At 42.3% G+C, this 22380-nt stretch overlaps 2 protein-coding genes across 2 annotated transcripts; one reads left to right on the top strand and one right to left on the bottom strand.

Moving 5' to 3' along the window:
- Positions 1 to 959: 959 nt before the first annotated feature.
- On the top strand, positions 960 to 20023 carry LOC125017589 (GRIP and coiled-coil domain-containing protein 2). The gene is made up of 24 exons (XM_047600947.1): positions 960 to 1158; positions 2177 to 2239; positions 2369 to 2453; positions 2536 to 2615; positions 2732 to 2836; positions 2979 to 3465; positions 3601 to 5417; positions 5665 to 5728; positions 5876 to 5976; positions 6138 to 6236; positions 6944 to 7063; positions 8018 to 8182; positions 8394 to 8498; positions 10286 to 10448; positions 10905 to 11005; positions 11301 to 11378; positions 11507 to 11644; positions 12848 to 12969; positions 13592 to 13768; positions 14051 to 14259; positions 15790 to 16017; positions 16112 to 16251; positions 18091 to 18292; positions 18575 to 20023. The coding sequence occupies exons 1-24, from the start codon at positions 1153 to 1155 to the stop codon at positions 18646 to 18648; spliced, it is 4929 nt and encodes a 1642-aa protein (XP_047456903.1). The 5' UTR covers positions 960 to 1152; the 3' UTR covers positions 18649 to 20023.
- On the bottom strand, positions 16507 to 18039 carry tmem223 (transmembrane protein 223). Its single transcript, XM_047600948.1, has one exon. The coding sequence runs from the start codon at positions 17354 to 17356 to the stop codon at positions 16589 to 16591; it is 768 nt and encodes a 255-aa protein (XP_047456904.1). The 5' UTR covers positions 17357 to 18039; the 3' UTR covers positions 16507 to 16588.
- Positions 20024 to 22380: the final 2357 nt, after the last annotated feature.

Raw genomic sequence — 22380 nt, 5'->3', positions numbered from 1 at the left:
CTCCATATTCAACAGATAAGGCTGGAACTCATGCGGTGGGAATACAGAAGTGCAGCTAACCCATTCACGGAGTTTATGACAGCCCAGATGTCAGTGGGAGGGCAGATACCCCCACCTCTCAATAATAGTCCAAAAAACAACATCATGGTAGCAGGAGACAGTTCTGGAGGGATTTTATGGAACTTATGACCTTGTAATAATGACCAGAAGTCAGTCTTAAGTTCTCAGCTACAGTACAGAAGCATTAAGCCACCATGCATTTATACATATTATTTCCTCTGTTGTCCCATGACAATGAGTTAATTCCCACTGTTTTGGATGGATGCCCTTAACACTAATGATGGAGTAATAATAATAATAGCCTAATGTATAATAGGCCCACTGTAAGGTGAGCCGTTTGTTTGGTGCGTTAATGTTTCCTAGATAACAATAAAGTTTCTGGAGATCTTTAGAAAACAAAACTTTGTTTTCCCAAAATTAATAACTCAAGAAAAGATTAACTCGTTATCATGGAAAACAGAAGAAATAATACATATGAATGCATTGCCACTTAGGGTTTCCGTACACCGGAGACAGTAAGCCATGTATACATTTTAAAATATACAATATTTTTTGGTTGAAAATCCAGTATTATTGAATTATAAGATGCAATTGCTAAATTTAGAGACATAAATTATTATTATTATTCTTACAAAACACATCACCAGCAAAAAGTGACAATGCACATCGGACTCGTCACAGATTAAGCATTTCACCAAGAACCATAGTATGAATAACCTAATATTTAGCACATTTTTAACAGCCACTCCCGGTCACTCCTCGGTCTTGTTTAAACAGAAAATCGCACTTTTGTTGATGACGGACAAGGATTCCCTATGTAATTATGTCCTATGTATTATTTCCGTGTTTGAGCTGATGACGTAAATTACACCGACGTCACATGGTTGACGATTGCGGAAGTCAGTCGTCGCTTTAGCCTGCTAAGTGGAATCCTATGCTAAAAACCAAAACAGAGGCGAGGTTTTCGCACTAAGTCTCCGAGAAATCGGCAATAAAGGCGGATTTCCGTTTGGGTGTCTCTGGTTAACGCACCCGCCCGGTGTCTGTGCTTGACAGGCGGCTAAAAGGAAGATAAACACTCGCTCGACTGAGATGGAGGTAAATGTTTAGTGTCGAGCTCTTAGCTTTAGCTAGTCTGACTCTACTTCAGTAAAGTGCAGTATCTCTACGTTGACTCAGACACAGTGCTCTGTCTTTTGTCAGTAGAAAGTCTGTCACGGTAAATTAATTATGAATTACCCCGGCCAGCCTTCTGTGTTACTCCTTCCCCACGAAAACCTTGGTATTTAAATGCTTTGTCTGAGACTTGTCATCCATCATATAGTAAAAACTTGACAGTAGTGCGTCATGTTATACACTCACTTTCCACTGCATTACGCTACGTACGCTAGTGGAAAAAATGCATCTTGATTTGACAGTTTTGCATTAAATCGTAGCTTCACGAAGGGTATGGTATTAAGTATGTGTCTCAAATGACTGAGGGAGCTGTGGAGTCGTCGGTGTTTTCATTTTGAGTCTGTGGTTTGTTATGCTATTAAATTGCATTCTGCTGCACTGGGATATGTTTCTATTATTTTGGCAGACCCATTTTGTCCGTAGGCTAAGTGTAATTAACAAAAACATAATTGTGTTTAATTGAAATTTGTTTAACAGCAGAGAAACTAATAATTATTATAGTCATAAAGCTAAGATTTGTTGCAGTACTCTTATATTAGAACTCAAACCTTCAAGAGAGTGTACATTAAACCTGCATTTCATAATAAAAGTCAATAATAATAAACGTAATTGACGTGCTGTAATACAAAACAAATATGCAGAATTTAATTGATAGTCCTTGGCCTTTGTTTGTTTGTGTCATTTAAATAGTTTTTTGAGACTAGATTATCTTTTTCAAGAGATTACAACTTTGAAATTGAAAAGTGGCTCATAATAAATCAGCAGAACCAAGTTGAAGTATGCTAACTGTAACACTAAACTGTTATTTGGTACAGATGAAAAAAAAATCCAGAAACCACACCATTATTGACCACATTATTATCTTTATGACTTTTCATTTATTTGTTTTGATGTCTATCTTGTAAAGTTCATAATTTATTTTTTTTCTGGCACTGAAAAGGACCCGGGTGGAACTGCTGCTGAGTCTGTGAGTCCATCACCAGCAGGTGCATCCAAGTCAAAGGTACTACACTTCAGCAAGGATAACAATAACCCATACTGTGTTGTTTTAATTGGTTTAAACATTGGTGTTAGTTATATAGCTATGGTGCAGATTTATGGTTCTTTTTTTTACCTTATGGTGTGTTCTCAGCTGGACACCCTGCCCAAAGATGACCTCATCAAGTTTGCCAAAAAGCAGATGGCTGCCATGCAAAAGATGAAGAGCAGACATGCAGGTAGCTGTAAATTCCATTGTGTTTATATTTGGCAGTGTAGGTCAGCGGTGTAGACACATGTGTGTTTTATTTATCTTCTCAGATTTGGAAAAAGAAGTTGAATCCCTCAAACAGCAATCCAAAAACAGTAACAGCGGTCCAGATGACTCCTCTCTGATACAGGTGCGTTGGTGGGGCAGTATCTCATTGTGTGTCTCCTATAAATGCCCCTGTGTTAACTTGCTGTTCTTCATTTCTCACACTGCATCATGTGAATCATGTGGGTTTGTGTGTAATAGGAGCTGACTGAGAGGATGGATGCCTTACTACTGGAGAAGGCGGAAACTCAACAAAGTCTTGCACTGTTTCGAAAAGATCTAGAGAAGACTAAGAAGCAAGCCCAGGTGAAATACAACACAACTTTACTGTGTGATGTGTAATGTTGGTCCAATTCTAGAAGCCTTATCTGCATATTATCTGATCTATCTATCGAGATGATTGTATTTCTAATTAAATCACAACCCAGCTACATATCTGTTTGTGCAGGATGATCTAGCGTCAATGCAAAGTGAGCTTGACCGTGTGACTGAAGACCACCAAAGGAAAATCCGAAGTTTGGAGAGCACCATTGAGGAATCCAACAGCAAACACCAAGAAGAAGTGTCTCGTTTCCAGAAATTACTGGAAGAGCGAGAAGTGAGTGATAGAGAGAGAGAGAGTGAAAGAGAAAGGGAGCGTCAAGCAGACCATGCCAGTGCAGAAGTAGTCCGCTTAACGGCTGAACTAGAAACCCTTCGAGCTGAATTGAAAGCAATTCAGCAGCGTAATTCCCAGGAGATTGCTGAGCTACAGGAAACCCACCAGCAGGAGTTGACGAAAGCCCAGCAAGAGGTGGAGAACCTGAAGGAGGAGCTGGCTCAGAAGAATCTGCACCACGAGGAGGAAATGAGAGCTCTAGAAGAAGACTGTGAGATTGAGAGGGAGCGTCTCTTGTTGCTACACGAGGAGCTAACTGAGCAGCTTGCTCTCAAAGGTAGGACTCTCTATTAAAAGGCAGAGCTTAGACCATGACCACGAAGTGTTACAGTGCGTTATTCACACTTTCTTGGTGGTGACTTTATTCTAATTAAAACGAGTGCTTAAGCTGACCTCCCTTTTATTTTTCCAGAGAGCTACCTTCAGGATGTGCAGGAAGAAGATGAGGAACCTGGCCGTGGGTCTGGGATCGCCAAAATGCTGGAACTGTCTGGCTGCAGTCAGGTTGACTCAAGCCCAGGCAATGTAGAGGAGACTGAGACCAGGAGACTGAGAGCTGCATTGGAAGACCTTCAAGCCCAGAACACCATGTTACAGGATGAACTCACCCTGCTCAGTAATGTGAAGGGTGAGCTTGAGGCAGAGCTAGAGAAGTCCAAGGAGGAGTTTCAGATGGAGAAAGAAGAGATGGAGTTCAAAATCAATGAGCTGCAGATGTCCAAGGACAGTGCTCCCTCTGAACCTGTAATGACTCAGAATTCAGAACAACAAGAAGCATCCACAGAATCGGTTATCGGCGTGGACCAAGACCAAAACTCCACAAATCCAGAGGAGCAGCTGAAGCTGAATGAGGAGCTGAGGAGCCAGTGTGAAGCCTTGACGAAAGAGAGAGACACTGCCCTGGCTGAGTGCCACCACGTGAGGCAGATACTTGAAACTATAGAAACAGAGCTGGGTGAGAAGACAAAAGATTTTGTTCAACAGTACCAAGCCATGAAGGAACAGGGAGCCAATAACGTAAGAGAGCTCCATGACAAAGTAGAGCAACTCAGCCAGGAGAGGGACGAACTGTTAGTGACCGTGAGAGAAGCTACGGAGGAGAAAAACAGTCTGATGGAGAGTTTGCAAGATCTAAAGCTGAAGCTTGGAGGTTCCTTGGTGGAGGACCAGAAACTCCCTTCTTCTGAGCAGGAACAAACAACATTAGCCAGTGAGTTAAAACAATCTGTGGAGGATCTGACCAGACAGAACGAGGAGATCATCTCCCAAGTGGAGATGAAGGAGAAGATGATACAGGATCTGAAACAAATGGTTACTACACTAACTGAAGAGCGAGACAAAATGGAATACCAGCTAAAGAAAGAAGAAGATGAAACGCAAAAGCTGAACGATGAGAGAACAAAAGAATTGGAGAAGCTCCACGAGGAGAAGGTGAAAGAGGTGCAACATCTAAAGGAGGAAAGAGATAAGATAGAGGAAAGCCTGAAAGAGGAGATGGGAAGACGCGAGGAAAGGGTTTCCGCTTTAGAGCTCGAGATCAAAGAGCTGACCACAGAGAAGGCAGACTTCGGTCAGAAACTGGAGGAGGCCATCTCTGGGCTTTCCCAGGTCCAGAAAGAGAAGGAGCTTCTGGAGTCCAAGCTGGCAGACCTGAATTCTCACCTGGAGCAGGAGGCGTCTGAAAAGCAACAGCTCGAAGTGAAATTGAATTCACTGACAGAGGAGGCAGAACAGGCATCAGCCTCCGTGAGAGCACTGGAGGAAAGTCACTCTGAAGTACTGAAAAAGTCCACGGAGGAGGTTGAAGAGCTCCGGACACGTGCCGATGAGCTAGAAAAGGAGAGGAACCTGCTGAAGAGAAGCCTCGAAGAGGCTCAAGCTGACGGCAATTCTGAGGATGTGCAACAGGAGTTCCAGGCACGCATCAGAGACCTGGAACAGGAGAGAGACATGTTAAAAGCCAACCTGGAGGAGGTGGTGAAGGATACAGAGGGTCTGCAGAGAGACATGCAGGATATGAAATCATTAAATGAGAAGATTAGTGATGAGAACCAGAAACTACAGGCTCAAATTTCTTCCATGGCCAAAGATGAGGAGGACAAGAATGAGAAAGAGGAGGTGGACAGAAATGTGGAGAACCTGGAGAAAGATAGCAGCGAACTCAGAGAACAGCTGACTGAAAAAGAGTCACTCATATCACAACTGAGGAGTGAAATGGCTGCCCTCCAGGTGAGTGGTTCGCCTGATGTCTGTTTATTTTGTGTCACTTGGAGGAGGGTTGGGCTTGTCCACCCTGAAAGCAATGTGATTCTGAGTAAAGATAAAGATGCCAGTTTGTTTTCTTTTTTCTCTCGCATGGAAATATTAATATTAAATATAATAGCTTTAAATGACTACAGTTGTAAAAAAACAAAAAAACATTTGTGATTGTATGTTTTCCAACAAGTGTTTTTTTTCTCTATTTCCTCATCCCCAGCAATCAGCAGATCAGTCTGCTTCTTCTGAAGAAAGTGCGACCAGCGAACTCACAAAGAAAATAGGTGCAGAGATAATTCTTGTCAACATTAATGAGCAGAATTTAAAAATAAAAGTTATTTTTGCTGAATTTATGGTCCTGAAAAACACTTCACAGTTTTGGTTTTAACTGCACTCTGTAAACCAGTATTTGTGACGTCATCTCCCCTCAGCTCTCATGGAGAAAGAAAACAAAGAGAAGGACGAGAAGATGCACAAAATCAAGGCAGTTGCTGTTAAAGCAAAGAAAGAGCTGGACATCAGTAAGAAAGAGGTAGTGTGAATGAAATTTCTATAGAAATCTTAACTTTTAGACCCAACTCCTTATACACGTCATAGCATAAGACTGTACTGTTTCAAGGATGGCTCGACATAACATCTGTGCTAAGATTAAGTGTTGGCTCAGTAAACAATGTACTTTGTTTTGTTTTCCAGGTTATAACCCTCAAGGAGGAAGTGGAATCCCTGAAGGCGGAGAGGGAGAAAGTGAACAGCTCTATGAAAGATATCATCCATGGTGCTGAAGGCTACAAGGTAGGACTGGGATCGAGCAAGATCTTTAGGGATTTCAGACGTAATGCACATGAGCAAATATTTTCCAAGACATTCACAAAGTATGTAGTAGTATATATATATATATCTTATGAGTGATAATTAAAAGTAATCATAATGATTAATGCATCAGGTGATTAAAGAAAACACTATATATTCATCTTTAATATAGATTCTATAATAGAGCACCAGTAACTGTCTATTGTCATTTGTTTGGTGAGTTTAGCTTAGACACCTCAGATAACACATGCGATATTTGCTTATATATCCAGGTGTTTATGATGTTTCTTAAATAATTACCTACTAATTAAAAGCATCATGTGCTTTATTTTGAAGAAGAAAAGCGAATTGTTTGACCAAAACAGTATAAGCCCAACAGCTGAGATTAAACATTTGATTAGTTACATGTGTTTTCTGTATATATGTATATATATATATATATATATATTTATAGTATAAGCTAATTAGCAGGCGGATGCACGCTCTCTTTAAAACAGACTTTGTGCATAATATCCCTCCCAGTGGTCTCCGTAAACAGCCCCCAGACTGCACTGTGCTTCACGACCGTGTCTCCAGTAAAGACGGAACCACTCTGTTGTGTCTAATGAGAGTTTTGTCCTGTGCTCGAATGTAAATGCGCCAGCTTACAGTGATGAATATTGAAGATGTGTGTGCGCGTGTGTGATTAGAACCTGCAGATAGATTACGACCGGCAGACAGAGCAACTGGATAAGGAGAGGGAGAAGGCGGAGGCGGCGGAGAGACAGATTGCTGAGCTGACCAAACGACTCAGCAGTGCTGTCACACTGGTAACACAAACACACACACACACACATTACCGCTAACAAACACCCAAACTACTCTCGCCCTCCACTAAATCTAAGCAGCGTCACTTTGTCCAGCAATACATCTCTTCGATACTTATATCATAACTCAGCCTCCGTATGATTTAGACGGAGCCATTTTAGCCCACAACCCTTTACCCAGCGATATTTGACAGCCCGTTGCCTGCAAATAGCCCATCAGATGTGACTGGGTGAGCTAGGGAGAAACTGTTTTTATATATATATATATATATATACACGCCTTTCCCCAAGCTCATAACTGTCTCCTTCCAGTGAGAGAACAAGAGGCAGGTAAATGGAGCGGAGTATAGCTTCCATCTGCCGCCTGCTACCGCAGCACCGTTTTTCCGAGGCTCAAGTTCGTTCTTGTGTGCGCACGCGGCTCTCGAGGGGAGCGCGCAGACTGGAGCTGCTCCGAGATCTCAGGAGTGCGTCCGGATGTCTCTGTTTACCAATCACAGTTTTAGTGTTTGGCTGACAGATGATGGGAGCTGGCTGCCGCCCGCCGCTTCTGCTCGTGGTTCAGCGTTCCTCGCAGAGAAAGCCCACCGAGTCTGCTGCTGTCAGATCTGCCTCAGTGCCTTTCGAAGGTGTCACGTGTGTTCGTTCGAGTTGGGTGCCTCTTTGGTGGAAAAAAAAAAAGCATTTTCATGTGAAAACTGTGAACATGAAATAGCTGGAAGAGCTCAGTATAACATGCAATTGAATTTACAACATCGTAGATTTTTCTCAACATCTGACATGATTAAATCAAGCCACAGCTGATCACTAATTATCCTGCATTTGCCTCAAGGATAAAGTCAAAACTGAGCTTCTGTATGGAAGTGATCTTTATCCATTTACCCATTCTGTTACTAAATGCATTGTTATTGAGAAGTTGTCATATAGTGGTGATTTAGGATATTGATCATTTTGCAGAAGGACACGCTGAGCAGTGAGAAGGAGGACCTGGTGACTGCTATAGAGACCATGAGGAGCACAGTGAGGCAGCTGGAGACCAAGAACCAGGAGCTGCAAAGACAGTCGGCCAGTCTAGACAGAGACCTGCTGGCTGAGAGAGCGATGAAAGAACAGAAGCTCAAGGTAGACATAAGTAGAGATGTTACTATACTGTGCTGGTTAGAAATCATGTGAAGTCATTTTTAGCAGATTTTACAATATAACCACACACTTTGGGGTAATTCTTACAGGGTTGATTCTTTTTATAATATATAATGTATACGAAAGTCTAACGACTAAGTGAAACCCCCTTTTGTTTTGTGCGTACGTGTGTTTTTTTTTCTCGCCTCTCCAGGATTTGTCATCTGCCACCAAGGAGGTAGAAGAGCTGACAGCCCAGCTTCGCAAGCAGCAGCAGCAGTCTCAGCAGACCGCCCAGGAGCTGGAGCAGCTACGCAAGGTACACACACACACACACACACACAAACACGCATATGCTTCTCAGACACTTGTGTGTGTCTCTGAGGCCCGATCCAGTCAAGCGTCTGGACTGGTGATGGCCAGCCCGGAGCTACAGTAGCACCTCAGGGCGAGAACGGGGGCAGTTCTAACCCTCGTTGCAGGAGCTGCTGTTACTTTTCCATTAGTGGAGACCTGCATAGTGTAGCGGTGTACACGAAAGCTGCCAGCAGGTCCGTCTTTGTCATGGGTTCACTTTGTCAGTTCAGCTCACAGGCACAGGCACACAATTTTTGAGTGATTTTTGAGTGCAAATGAAAAACACCTAGTAATATATATACTGACTGGCCAAAAAATAATCCCCACCAAAATACTTTGCTGGACACCTTTAGCTTTGATTACAGCAGCATTCACCGTGGCATTGAGTTGATAAGCTTCTGCAAAGTCTCAAGATTAATTTCCATATGGTGTTGCATTAATTTTTCACCAAGATCTTGTGTTGATTATGGGAGAGTCTGACCACTGCACAAAGTCTTCTGCGGCACATCCCAAAGATTCTCAGTGGGGTTAAGGTCTGGACTCTGGTGGACAATCCATGTCTGAAAATGATGTCTCGTGCAGATTATTCAGGTTGTCAGCTGACCTCATTCTTTGGGCATAATGTTGCTGAACTGTAACAACCCCAGATCGTAGCACTGCCCCCATAGGCTTGTACAGTATGATGGGTGCATCACTTCATCTGCCTCTCTTCTTACCCTGATGCCCCATCACTCTGGAACAGGGTAAATCTGGGGAATCATCAGACCACATGACCTTCTTCCATTGCCCCAGAGTCCAATCTTTTTGCTCCCTAGAAAACTGAAGCCTTTTTTCCCCAGTTAGCCTCACCGATTAGTGCTTTTCCTAAGGGTAAACACCTGTTCAGTCCCACTCCATTGAGTTCCCATCACACTGTACGTGTGGAAATGATTTTAAACTTGACTTTTAAACATAGCCCTGAGTTCTACGGTTGTTTTCTTCGATTTGATTTCACAAAACGTTTAAGTAATTGCCACCATCATTGCGGATTTTTTTGATTTTTTTTCACATTTCTCCCTCAAAGACGATGATTCCCCACCATGTTTCCAGCTTTTCATAATGTGTTGGACAGTTCTTAACCCAGTTTTAGTAGTTTCTGCTTCAGTCTCCTTAGACGTTTTCTTTGCTTGATGCCGAATGATTTGACCTTTCTCATCTTTCCCATGACCACGGGATGTGTCTTTCCACATGCTTGTTTAAGAAATGAGGAGCTACTCATTGCATCACTTGAGGTTCTATGATGTGTTACCAGCTGAAAGATAATCACCCATGTAGTAATTATCCAATTGGAGGCTCGTACCTATTTGCTTAGTTAAATCTAGGTGGCGGCTTCATTTTTGGCCAGGCAGCGTAATGAGTCAAAGTCCTTCCAATACTAGCGTTGTAAATTCCTGCGATAGGGAGCAACATGCTGTATTGCTTATCACTGCCAGAAATAATAATAAATATGCCACTGGTGAAGAAGAATAGACTTCTGTTCAGCCATAGCTAGCAAAATGCGAAACAGTTTGGCCATATCTCACCACATTGTTGCCATTTCCAACTCTTCACATGAAAAATCATCATTCACAGCTCAGAAGGAAAGATTTAACAAACCTGAACAACATTCAACCTAGATAATTACTTTTCATTGTTACCAAGTGGTTTCTTTTTCCCAAAAGACAACTTCAACTTACTTGCAATGATGAATTATGTTGTCTTTGCCTGCAGGAGGCACAGCAGAGCTCTCTGATGGACATGGAGATGGCTGACTACGAACGTCTGGTCAAAGAACTCAACTCCAGGCTGTCAGAGAAAGATGAGAACGCCGAGGAGCTAAAGGCCCAGATTAACACTCTCACCCAGAGGGAGGAAACACTCAAACAGGAGATTGGTATGGATGACAGGGTCGCACTGACACCTCTACAATGAGTCCTAAGTCTGTACAGTAATTGCATACTTGTAAAAAATCAGCATAGTAGTATTTGGTCACAGTATGACTCCATGAGTTACCTTGTAGGTTAATTTGACCTAAAACCTAAATTGTGACGCTCGGATCTGCATGAATGATAAAGTAATATATATACATATACATTTTTTGTATATATTACAGCTTTTAGGAGCACTAGTCTGAACTTACAGGCTATTCACCAATTTACCATCATACCCATGAAACCGTAACCCTCCATTGTCTGTTGCTACACACTGACAAATTGTGTGATGACAGAAATTTAGTTTAAGGATTTCTTTTAAATAAAATGCATATAATGTATTTTTTTTCTGCGTGTCCGTGTGTCTGTGTGTGTCTGTGTGTGTCTGTGTGTGCGGGGGTCTGTTTGGGTCTCTCCAGAGGCTTTGAAGTCCCAGCTGGACCAGGGGGAGGAGAAGACCGCGAAGATGAAACAGCTGCTGGTGAAGACCAAGAAAGACTTGGCCGACTCTAAGAAACAGGTCCGTGTGTGTGCGCGCGCGTGTGTGTGTGTGTGTGTTTGTTGGCGTGTCCTGAAGGATTTCCTATCATGTGTGTAATACTGCAGCCTGATGAATGTATATAGTGCTATGCAACCATCTGTAGGGATGATTGTGATGGAGGCCTTAAAGATGTGGGGAATAGTTAATCATTTGCTTGTTTTGATGTGCTTGTGTAAATGGGTTTGTTTGTGCGTGTGTGTGTGTGTGTGTGTGTGTGTGTGTGTGTGTGTGTGTGTGTGTGTGTGTGTGTGTGTGTGTGTGTGTGTGTGTGCAGGAGAGCTCCCTCATGATGTCGCAGGCCTCTCTGAAAGGAGAGCTGGAAGCTCACCAACAGCAGCTCGAAAGCTCCAAGGTAACACACCCAGCGCTTCACAGCACAGTTTCTCCTTGCCTTCCGCGTGAAATGGAATGAAATACGCAGATCGACAGATCAAGATTTTGCCCGTGCACAAATGTCACACCACATGTTTGCGCGTTTAGATCGAGGCGTGTGAGCTGACAGCCGAGCGGCATCGTCTGCAGGAGCAGCTTAGGTCTGCACTGGAACAGCAGCAACGAACCAGCAGCTCCCTGCAGCAGCGCATTCAGAGTCTGCAGCAGGAAAGAGACAGTGCTAAGGTACAAATGTCAAGTCTTTTATTTCACATGTACACAGCAAAGAGTGGGGGGAGAATGTATCGGTCAAGGACGCGTCAGCAGTAATGTCGGAGGTGCTTCAGTGAAATGAACTGAAGGCTGCACCAGCTCATGCTCAGTAATTGAGCCGTGTTTTATGGAGCTCCAACTAATGACTATTTTATTATTAATCTCTCAATTATTTATGGTTAATAATTAAATCTTTTCATTTTTTTGTAAAGTGCCCAAAGTGACAGCTTCTAATTGTCTGTTATCTATAACCGACACTCAGAAAAATGAACAAATATGAACTGAACTGTAACAAAAAACGAATGGATGTTTTTGATCGATGACTCAAACCTTCAATTGTCTGTGAGACAGTCATCTGATCAGCACGTTAACGTCTTCTTCCTTCAGCATTAGCACTGTATGTCATCACTGACATTATTGAGTCCATAGCATGAAGTGGGATAAAGTAAATTCATTAGTTTAGGAGCTGCAGAAAATGATATAGTCAAACAGCAAATAGGAAATCTGTGGAGGATATTTTCTCTCAATTAACCCAAATGAAAATAAGAAAACTGCTCCATTCTTGCAGTGGTTACACAGTTAATTTTGCCACCATCACTGCGAAGAGTTAATTGAATCTTATATTATGAATGTTATGTGGGAGTGAAGCCTTTTCATAAGATTTTCAATCGGCTGTCATTAGAAAGAGGTTTGTGTTTGAGGATTATCACTGTGTATGGGGGGAAATGGGCCGAGATGAGCAGAAGATTACTTGGTCATTAACTGTTTTTATTTTTATTTTTTTCAACCTCATTTGCACTCACGAGCTGAAACACAACAGCATTTAGTGAGGCAGATGTGTTTTCTTGATTAAATTTGCATTTTTATTCACCTGAGCCGTTTAGCTTGTGGCGTCTGTCCAGAGAGAGACACATTCTACATTCAGAGCAATTAAAAAAAAAAAAAAAAAAAGAGGCGTGACGAATAAACTACTGCTGCTTGAAAATGAATACAGGTATTTATTGCTGCTCATAGGACATGCTGTGGTAGTTTTATCTCAACCGCGTTATCTTTTGCATCTTGTTTATTAACTGACCAATAAAAATGAACTCACTAATCGCAGTCTATCAGGAAATCTACAGTAAGCGTCTGCTTTGTTGTTAATAATGTATGTGTGTATGTATGTGCTGGTTTCAGGCTGAGCTCCTGGAAACAACAGGCGAGTTTGAGAGTTACAAGGTGCGAGTCCACAACGTGCTCAAACAGCAGAAGAGCAAAACCACTGCGCAGAGCGAAGGAGACTCTGGCAAACTAGAGAGGTAAGGACGACACGTAGACACAAAGGAAGCTGCAGAGAGCCAATCAGAAAACACATATTAAACGTATCTAAACTACAGTGGCACCGATATATTTGCTATGCTGTGTTTGCTCAGTAGTCCAGTTCCTGTGTTTAACTGTGTAATCAAACAGACACTAAGAAGATAAAGTGCTGACTCTTTAATTTGAGGGTGTTCACCTTCACACCCGAGGCGTACAGTAGAGGAATTATAATCATCCCAGTATACTGCTGCTCAGTGCAAAATTGGGAGAACTATAATGTAATTAGGGCTGCTGTTTTGATGCTTGTCATCCTTTATGACGCCCTCAAAGTCCCTGAAGGCTGCATGAATACATTCTTAGCCAAAACAAAGCATAATAATAAAATGAAGTTGCAAACAAAAAAAGGTTTTGCTTGAATGCGGTTATGTGTTATAAAGACCGTCCTATACAGATTTAACACAATTCATTTAAAACTACTGGTGTAACACAATTAAAAGCCAATGGCAGTTATCAAAAATATAAGACAAAATGCAATAAATTTCACATAGGAGAGACCATACGCATAACAGTGTAAGAGTGACATGATTTTAATGAAGGTGCGTTGCGTCCTGTGTCTTGCAGGGAGCAGCTGGTTTCTCAGGTAGAGCAGCTGAGGACCAGGTTAGCAGAGAGCCAGCAGAGTCTCCAGAGCTGCACAGCAGAGCTGCAGCAGATCCACGCCGAACACGACACTCTGCTGGAGAGACACAACAAAATCCTCCAGGAGACCGTCAGCAAAGAGGCCGAGCTCCGGGAGAGGTAAATACGACTTGACTTTAGATTGTATTTTTTACGATGCCGTGTTCTTAAAGCCGTCTTGCTGGAATTTATTGCTATATAACTCCCGCATTGTTGACATACTACATGTCCTACATCACTCGTAAACATTCCCCGCACAGATGTGATTGCGCAATCAAGAGAGACGCAAACACATGCTGGGGCCGCCTGATTGGGCCCGGCAGATTCTTGTCACTCTTCTTTTCACCGTCCTGTCGCGTGTGTGATTCTGAACGCCTCCTCCCGCTCTGTCCCCGTCTCCAGGCTTTTGTCGTTGCAATCGGAGAACGTGACGCTGCGGTCGGACCTTTCCCAGGCTCAGGCTGACCTGTCTTCCCAGGTCGAGACCCAGCGTCAGACTTACAGGGAGCAGCTGAGGAAGCTGCAGGATGACCACCGGGCTACCGTGGAGACGCTGCAGGGCCAGCTGGCACGAGTCGAGGAGCAGCTCTTCAGCCTGCAGAGCCAAAACAGTAAGCACAATTACAGCCATTTAAGCAATTACAGCAGCAGTAGCGAACGAGCGAGTTAACAAATGTATCTCTTTTGTTATTAAGCAGCAAAATTAACAGAAAAGTGACTCGGATACACATTAGTAAGCTTGAGGGATGCACACATGGTATCATATAAAGAGACTTGACAAAGAATCAAGTGGCTCACAAGTTTTCTTCGTCTTGTTTACACTCACCTTCCATGAGAGGGTTGAAGGCAGACAGCGAGAGAACAGCAGAGGGTGTATCAGTGTGTTTATCCGTAAAACAGCTCCGAGAGCTCATTCATCACCTCCCACACAGCTGCCCTCTGGAGTCAAACAGCAAATACACACATAACACACGTAGTCTGGACTGGGAAAGGTAAGTGTATGTGTGTGTGTGTGTTTGGTGTCTGTCACTTCAGCACAGCCAGGTGTTGGCAAGGCTTCCTCTGCTCTGTTACCGCCTCACAGTGTGGCAAACAACTCACAGTGACATCTGGCGAGACTCATCATTAGCGGCTCACACATGGACGCCAGTATTAGCTCGATATGTGGGGCCAATATTCGCCTTCTGATGAAAGTCGCATTTACTGCTCTATTTGGCTTTAAGATGCAGGTGGGTCGTAAAACTACTGGCCCTGTATTCTTTTTCTATAACGCGGCCGTAACAGTTGATCTACGTTCAGTTTAATTTAGTCTTTAATATTAACATTTAAGGAGGACATAAAAACGGACTGCAAATAAAAATCCAAAAATTCTCATTTATGACTTAGAAACCAGTGGAGGCTGCAGCTTTTTCAGCTGCCCTCAGTACTTTTCAGTGGTTTATACTAGAGCTTGATGGATCTCGAAGTGCTCAGCCTTTAACAGTGACAGTTGTCTAGATTTGGTTGATCAGATCTGTGCGCATCCACTGCAAGATCACTGTAATAATCGGCGCGTTGCCTCAGGAGGAAGATAAGTAGTAGTAGGTAATAGTTCACACATGAAATAAATTCATGTTGCAGGATTCGCTGCTCTAATAACACAGAGTCAGACAGGAGGTGGGGAGATAAGGGAGCTGGTTTAGAGTCCAGCCTCTTGGTTCAGTTTGAGGTTCATGAATCACAATTTTCTCTTTTGTCCACCCACTTTCTCAAGTGCCTCATCTTTCCCTCTCACGCCTCTCTTCACACTTGTTGTCACTTTACGCCAGATGAACCGGTGTAGACTTGAGGTTGTCTGGTGCCCCCTCATGTTGCAGTGGAGTACGACACTGACTTACAACTAAGAGGACTTTGTGGGTCTGATCAAATGGTTCAAATAGTTGAAACTGAAAACATTTTGAAGACAATTTAATTAATTTCACTGTTGAACTTTCTGGCTGAATATATAAAAAAAGACATACAGTATATTTGTTTTTAGTCTTACTTTGTACAACCCACATTAAATGGGATGTAATATTATTTTTAAAAAACAGTGCATTCAAATTAAAAAGGCCCAAAACTGTCATTAAAGATGGTGCCTCTTCTACCAACCTATTACACAGGTTCGGTGTCGGCCCAGTCCAGCCGTAAGAACCCTGCATCAGATGCCCAGCGCAGAAACACTGAACAGAACCAGGCGGGGCAGGGACTAGTGGCCCTCGGCGACCTCCAGTCTATGGCCAGGGAGGAGGGCGAGGGCATGGAGACCACCGAGACAGAGAACTCCTCCCCTGCTCTCACACCCCTGCCTTCTCTGGAGCAGCTTCTCACATCTCCAGACCCCAAGCAAGGTGCGTTTGATGGCAGATAACACTAATAACATAAAGTCCACCAAGTGTCGACACCAGCTTACTTATTTGAACTCGTGTGGCCTCGGTCCTCTAGAGCCATTCGTGTGGACGGTGGAGCCAACCAAACAGGAGCTGAGTGAAAAGCTGAGCACAGCCACCCGCAGCATGGAGCACATGAACAGCCTGCTGCATGAAACTGAGGCTACCAATGCTGTTCTCATGGAGCAGATCACAGTATGTACATTTATCCAATTGCATACACGCGCAGAAAACAACAGGATATTATCAATCTGTTTACTTTCTCAGCAAGTTCCTTATTAGTGTGATAAGTTCACAGATTTAAATATGCAATTCTTATATTGTATCGTAAAACCCTCTCTAAGAAAACTTATATTTAAAACATAGGTATGCCAACATTAATTAGAATAACTTTATTGTCATATCACAGTGAAAAACAGTCCAGTGAAATTAATCCAAGTGAGACCATACTGAATATCAAATATTTTATTAATTGAGCAGAGACGATCAGATACATTTGTTGTCCATAAGAGTTTTGTGTAATAACCACAACTTAAACTGGCCGGTATGCACCAACGGTGATATCAAACAGCCTGGCGTTGTTCACGGTCCCCTCTTTGTCCAGAAGGAAGTAGAACTTGTGGCCTTTGACTCGGAGGGGGATGAATGAGGGGGACTCCTGTCTGTGGGCGTGGCAGGCTACTTCGGACAGTGGGGCTGTTATTTTCCGGCCTTTGCCAGGTCCCAGAGGTGACTGCGTGCAAACTGTCACCATCTTTCCACCTCGATGTAAAACCACCGAGTTGACAGAGCGTCGGCAGAACAGGAGCCCGAGCCCGACGATCCCTCCTCCGACGGCCAGACATCCCAGCGTGAAGCCGTACCTCCAGGAGTTTGACCCCAGGTTCATCTCAAAGCTCCACATCCCCGCCAGCCCAGTGGTAATGGTGGGCGCTTTGGCTTTGTCCTTCTTTCCACTGCCGCCTGTGTCTCTGAGCCCGGTGAAGGCGAAGTGAGCCAGGTATGTCCAGAAGATCAACTGTCCGCCGCAGAAGACGGAGAGAAGCCGGAAGAAGCGGGTCCGGTCGTGCTCGAACAAGGTGACATCCCTCGCGAGTTGGGTCGAGGTGCACAGGCTGCGACGGGCTGTCAGCTGGCGGCCCGTGTGGACAAATAACCCGCCGAACAGTCCTGGAGCACTGGCTCGGTTGCAAACGCTGCCGCTGCTCGGTAAAGATCGCTTCAACACATTTCCAAAGACTCGCTGGACGTTACCGAGTGGGAAATGTCTGGAGTAACAGAACAAACGCTCTAAACCCATTTTATATAAAGGAAACGGCTTGATCCCTCACGCACCTATTTACCGTAAAAACGAAGACGGTCCAGGTTTGTAAGTAGATACTCTAACTAGAGTAAAATGTTTCGTTTTACTTCTCTTGTCCAGAGGGCGCCGCCATGCTTGTTACGTGTGACGTAAGGTGTTACGGAAAGTCGCAAAGATCAAAATGTTCTCCGCCTATTTGGGTCGCGCAAAATCTAAATGAATTACATAAAAATATTTATCACGTTTATAGTCGAAAAATAAATAATAAGTTTCATTTTTTTAAATCTATATATATAGATATATATAAGCCTGCTGTTGGTGCTAATGTTGTGGTACCTTGTAATTTAAACCAAGCTTATTATAGTAGACAAAAACTAGATGCAAAACAACTTACCTCACAAAACTTAGCTAAACTAAAATTAAAACTAAAACTGGAATAGAAATAAAGAAAAATGTATGCAAACTATAAAACAAACATGTGTTTTCAATTTGATATAATATGGAAAAAATGTATGTGTATGTTGTTTATCTGTTTTCCTTGTGACAATCAACACAATGCCTCTTCCTTGCCAGATATTATTTTATTGTCTACATATTATCCAAAAAAAAAAACCCTCTCCTGTGTCTATTGAGGTGTGCGGATTGTGGGAAGCTTCCAGCAAAAGATGACTGATCGTTTTGAAGGCTTAAATTTTTGTGATGTAATGTTGCCGGTGTGTTCTTCCTCCTAGCTGCTTAAGAGTGAAGTGCGTCGTCTGGAGCGAAACCAGGAGAGGGAGAAGAGTGTGGCCAATCTGGAGTATCTGAAGAACGTCCTGCTGCAGTTCATCTTCCTGCGATCTGGCAGCGAGAGGCAGGCGCTCCTGCCTGTCATTCACACCATGCTACAGCTCAGTCCAGAGGAGAAAAGCAAACTGGCTGCCATTGCACAAGGTACTTTATGTGGCAGATGAAGAGCTTTTGTAAATGTGAAACCTGCTGCTTTGTGAATCACCAAAGAGCCTGTGCAGTTAACCCATGTGTCAAAATAGGTTAATACATTTAATTATATATCATTTAATCTGTCCCCTGGCTGCTTAAGAATTTATTTAAAAAAGAAAATCATTAATATTGTTTCATATTACACATTTAAACTCCACAAGGTGCTAATGATTTAACATCCCCATAATGTCTCAGTTGTTTCTAACAAGAAGCTCTTACCTCCCTTTTGTGCAGGTGAGGAGGAGGTGGCCGGATCTCGGGGCTCAGGCTGGACCTCATATCTCCACAGCTGGTCTGGGATCAGATAGACTTGATGACCAACCAAAACAATATTACTGAGCCTTTTTTTTTCTGTGAAATCCGTTATTGGAGGCAGTGATTCTGTACATATGAAATAGTGGCGACTGGGGCATTTACAATTTTGTTGGGAGATAGAAGGAGGGACCAAGGAATGTGTGCGGAAAACAGTGTGTGGTAGAGGTGATGAAAACCAAAATGTGTGTAATGGTTTGAAATTGAAGTGCAATAGGTACATTAGTGACTCACCAATGAAGATTAACCGTGACAGATTTGTCTTCCTTATGCTTTCTGATGATATGCACATGTATTTATAATAACATTTACTGGACATGATGCTGACTCCTGCTTAAAGTGGACCTCATAAGGCATTAAAAAGCATCGCTAGTAAAAATGTGACACTGTAACTAACTACAACATGCCATGTGAATCATTTTCCACATGATTAAGCAAATTGCGAGGAGAGGGATTAATCGAAGGGATAAAAGTATATTGGGTTGATACTAGCAAGAATATCGTTTTCAGGAGTTTGATTACTTGATCATTTTACTTTAACTTCTTCTGGCCTTGTGTATTGAACGACTGGACAAGTGTTTTTCACACATACTTTACATTTCCATGGCCTTCCTGATCATTTGAAAGAACTGACATACATAAGAAGCCATAAAGCAAAGGAAAATAAACATTTAGACGCCTACTTGTGCAACATAGTTTTGGAGAGCGATCAGCAGGTTTGTTAAATATATGTGATTTGCAGTAGATATTGGGTTGAAACATACTGTCTGTCATCACTCTCACATTTCACAGGCTCCTCTGACCAACATACCAAGAGCAGTAACAGTTTTCACCTTATATCTGTGTTTGGTTTGTGACATTTACTGTAATATCATTTTATTGTTATTATTACAGTCTCTGTCTCTCTCGTGGGAGTGCTGCGTTTTAACCACTGAACGTGATTCGTGGCAAAGTCACCTGCACAGCTGTCTTGTTGATGGACCGCAGATTGACAGCAAGCACATCTGCCCTGCTGAGTCCTTGAACAAGACTCCCTGTGTCATGGTTGGCGTTTCGTTTTTTTCTTCAGTGTCTTACCATGAACTCTGACCTTTTTGTGGAAGCAGTAAAAAAAAAAAAAAAAAAAACCCTGAAAGAAACCTGCCTCCCCCCCAAGACATATTTACACACTGACACCGTTCATGAAGATATCAGGCCTGTTCATTTTCTCATTCTGCTGGCAGCTTTTTGTTTCATTCTGCACAAGTGAATGTATTTTTTTATCTAAGCTTTTATAGGAGACACTGTGAGAGGTTATCATAACATATCTGTGTAAGAATAACTGGATTCTGCCATCTTTGTCTGATAAATTAAAAAAAAAAGAATCTGTGATTTTTTTCTCATTTATTTATTTACGGGTGTAAACAACAATAAGATCAGCAAGAATATTTAACATTCACTCCTGCTTATACATTCATTGAATGCACTTTGATATAGCAGTGATCTACAGGTACTTTACATGTTTTGCAAATATTTAACATGACAAAGTGAATTAGGATGAACGCACAAATACTTACATAAAGAAGGATTAAAAGGTAATGCACAACGTTCTCCTACCGTTTTCAAACTGGTGAATCACTGAGTTTATTGATGGATTTATTGATGCATCAGTACAGTGCCGGTTCTTTCTATGGATGCCTTGTTCCCGTGAAAGCCCTCATCCCTCTTGAAGGAGGGGAAATGAGTGTAGGGACTTCCCTTTTAAGGAAGTAAATGTGGTTGCAGCATCGTGACGCAGCAATGGGAGGAAACAATCGCTCCTGTATCTGTCACTGGGAGTAAACGTAAACATGATGTTACGTCCCTGCCTTCTTAAGGGAGCAGTCGTATTATTTACCCTTGGTGTTATGTGATGCATCCATCCTAATAGTCTTAATCTTTTTTTTAATTATTATTATTTTTGCTGAGCTTTGCAGACCAGATGTGACAGAAGGCACGTTGTCTCCATCAGGTCTGTCTGTAATAACTCAGTTCTTAGTCAGGGGAATGTTTCCTCACTGGACTCACCCGCCATATTGAGCTTAAGTTTTAACGGTGATCACAAAATGAAAACTTTCCTTCTGTCAAAATCTGATGCTTTACGTGTTTCCATGTATGTAAAACCGCAACCGATGAAACTGCCAGCAGCTGGCTTGGGGCTAATACCGTGCATTTTTAACGTATGGACACAAAAGCAGATCCTTGTCTGACTGTGCAGGGCGGGTCTTGCTGTTTCCTGCCAGTAAAATCCAAAAAATAGTAAATAGGTTGAGGCTTGCAGACTGAATGGGAAGCTGCCACTGACGCACAGAGAATCACTCCATAGGTCCTTTGGCTTTCAAAATAAAAGTACTTTTTTGTGGCTTCTTCATAAGAAGTAAAATAAGAAGTTGGGACATGTAGTTTTGGGGCTGTTATCTGGATGTGATCAACTCACATTTGCCTTGTTTTAGCTTTGGGGCTTTTGAAATCTTCACTAAAACGTGCGCCGTAAGCAGTAGCTAGTAAAGTACTGAAAAGAATGAGAAGAACTGTAAAAAGTGTCCTTAAAACACTTTGTACTCGGCCAGTAAAGACCAGTGTCTTTAGGGTGAAGGACAAAATGAGTGCAATCCTAGACTATCTCTCTGACGCTCTGCCCGACGAGCTGTGGCTGATGGGCGGCTCATTCAGCCAGTAGATCATCCCACCCGCCGCACAACTGAACGCTTCAGACACTCCTTTATTCTCACTACCATCAGACTGTTGTTTGGACAGGACACAGCTCTGATCTCACTGAGCTGATATGCGGTTTATTTTTTATCGCCACTTTATCTACAACTACAACTTTCTCACTTTGTTCCTGTTCAGTGTGTGTGTGTGTGTGTGTGTGTCTTGATTTGTGTTTGATTTGTATCTTATCTTATCTTATCTTATCTTATCTTATCTTATCTTATCTTATCTGCTAATTATTGAGTCAGCTAAATAGAGTTCAGGCATAAATAATAATTATTTGAAGATAAGATATGACTTTATTTATTCCCATGTTGGAAATTAGGGTGTTACAGTGACAGGGAGTGTTTGGCAGCTCTTTGGTTCAGGAGCAATAAAAAAAAAATAGCAGCTATACACAATAAAATACACAGTTGCATGGAAAATAATGTAATTGGTACAATGAGGGGAAAATTGCAGCATTTAAAAGGGTAAACAGTTAAACAATAGCACAACAATAGCGGTATGTATGTTTGTGCAAAATATGCCTATTGAGGTGGACTGGGGAAAAAGTATCGTGGTTATTCCACAGCAGACTATGAAGGAGAGGTTGAAAGTGGACTGAAAAGGTCAATAGACGGTATCAGAATCATAAATTACTTATCGGTCATAACGTTCAACACCATCTCAACTGCAAATGGACATTTAAACTGCTTTGCCCAAATAACGAACTTCATAGAGTGTAGCCCATAGACCAACACCCCTAAAAAATAGAATTGAAAAAAATAAAATCAATCAATCAATCAGCACAATAGTGGAGTATGTATGTGTGTGTGATTACTATTTGATACAATCAATCAGTCAATCAATCAACCAGTCTTTGTTTTCAGACTATGAGAGAGAGTTTAGATGTATTCACATTTTTTTCTTATAGATTTATTCGAGTATCATTATTTGGGCATTTTAAAGACGCAGTTGGGCTTTTTTGTTTTGATTATTTATTTAGTTTTTATCACTTT

The sequence above is a fragment of the Mugil cephalus genome, chromosome 12, assembly GCF_022458985.1.
Source record: "Mugil cephalus isolate CIBA_MC_2020 chromosome 12, CIBA_Mcephalus_1.1, whole genome shotgun sequence".
Classification (NCBI taxonomy): Eukaryota; Metazoa; Chordata; class Actinopteri; order Mugiliformes; family Mugilidae; genus Mugil; species Mugil cephalus.
The sequence above is the reverse complement of the archived record's forward strand: the minus strand, read 5'-3'. Positions and strand labels throughout refer to the sequence as shown.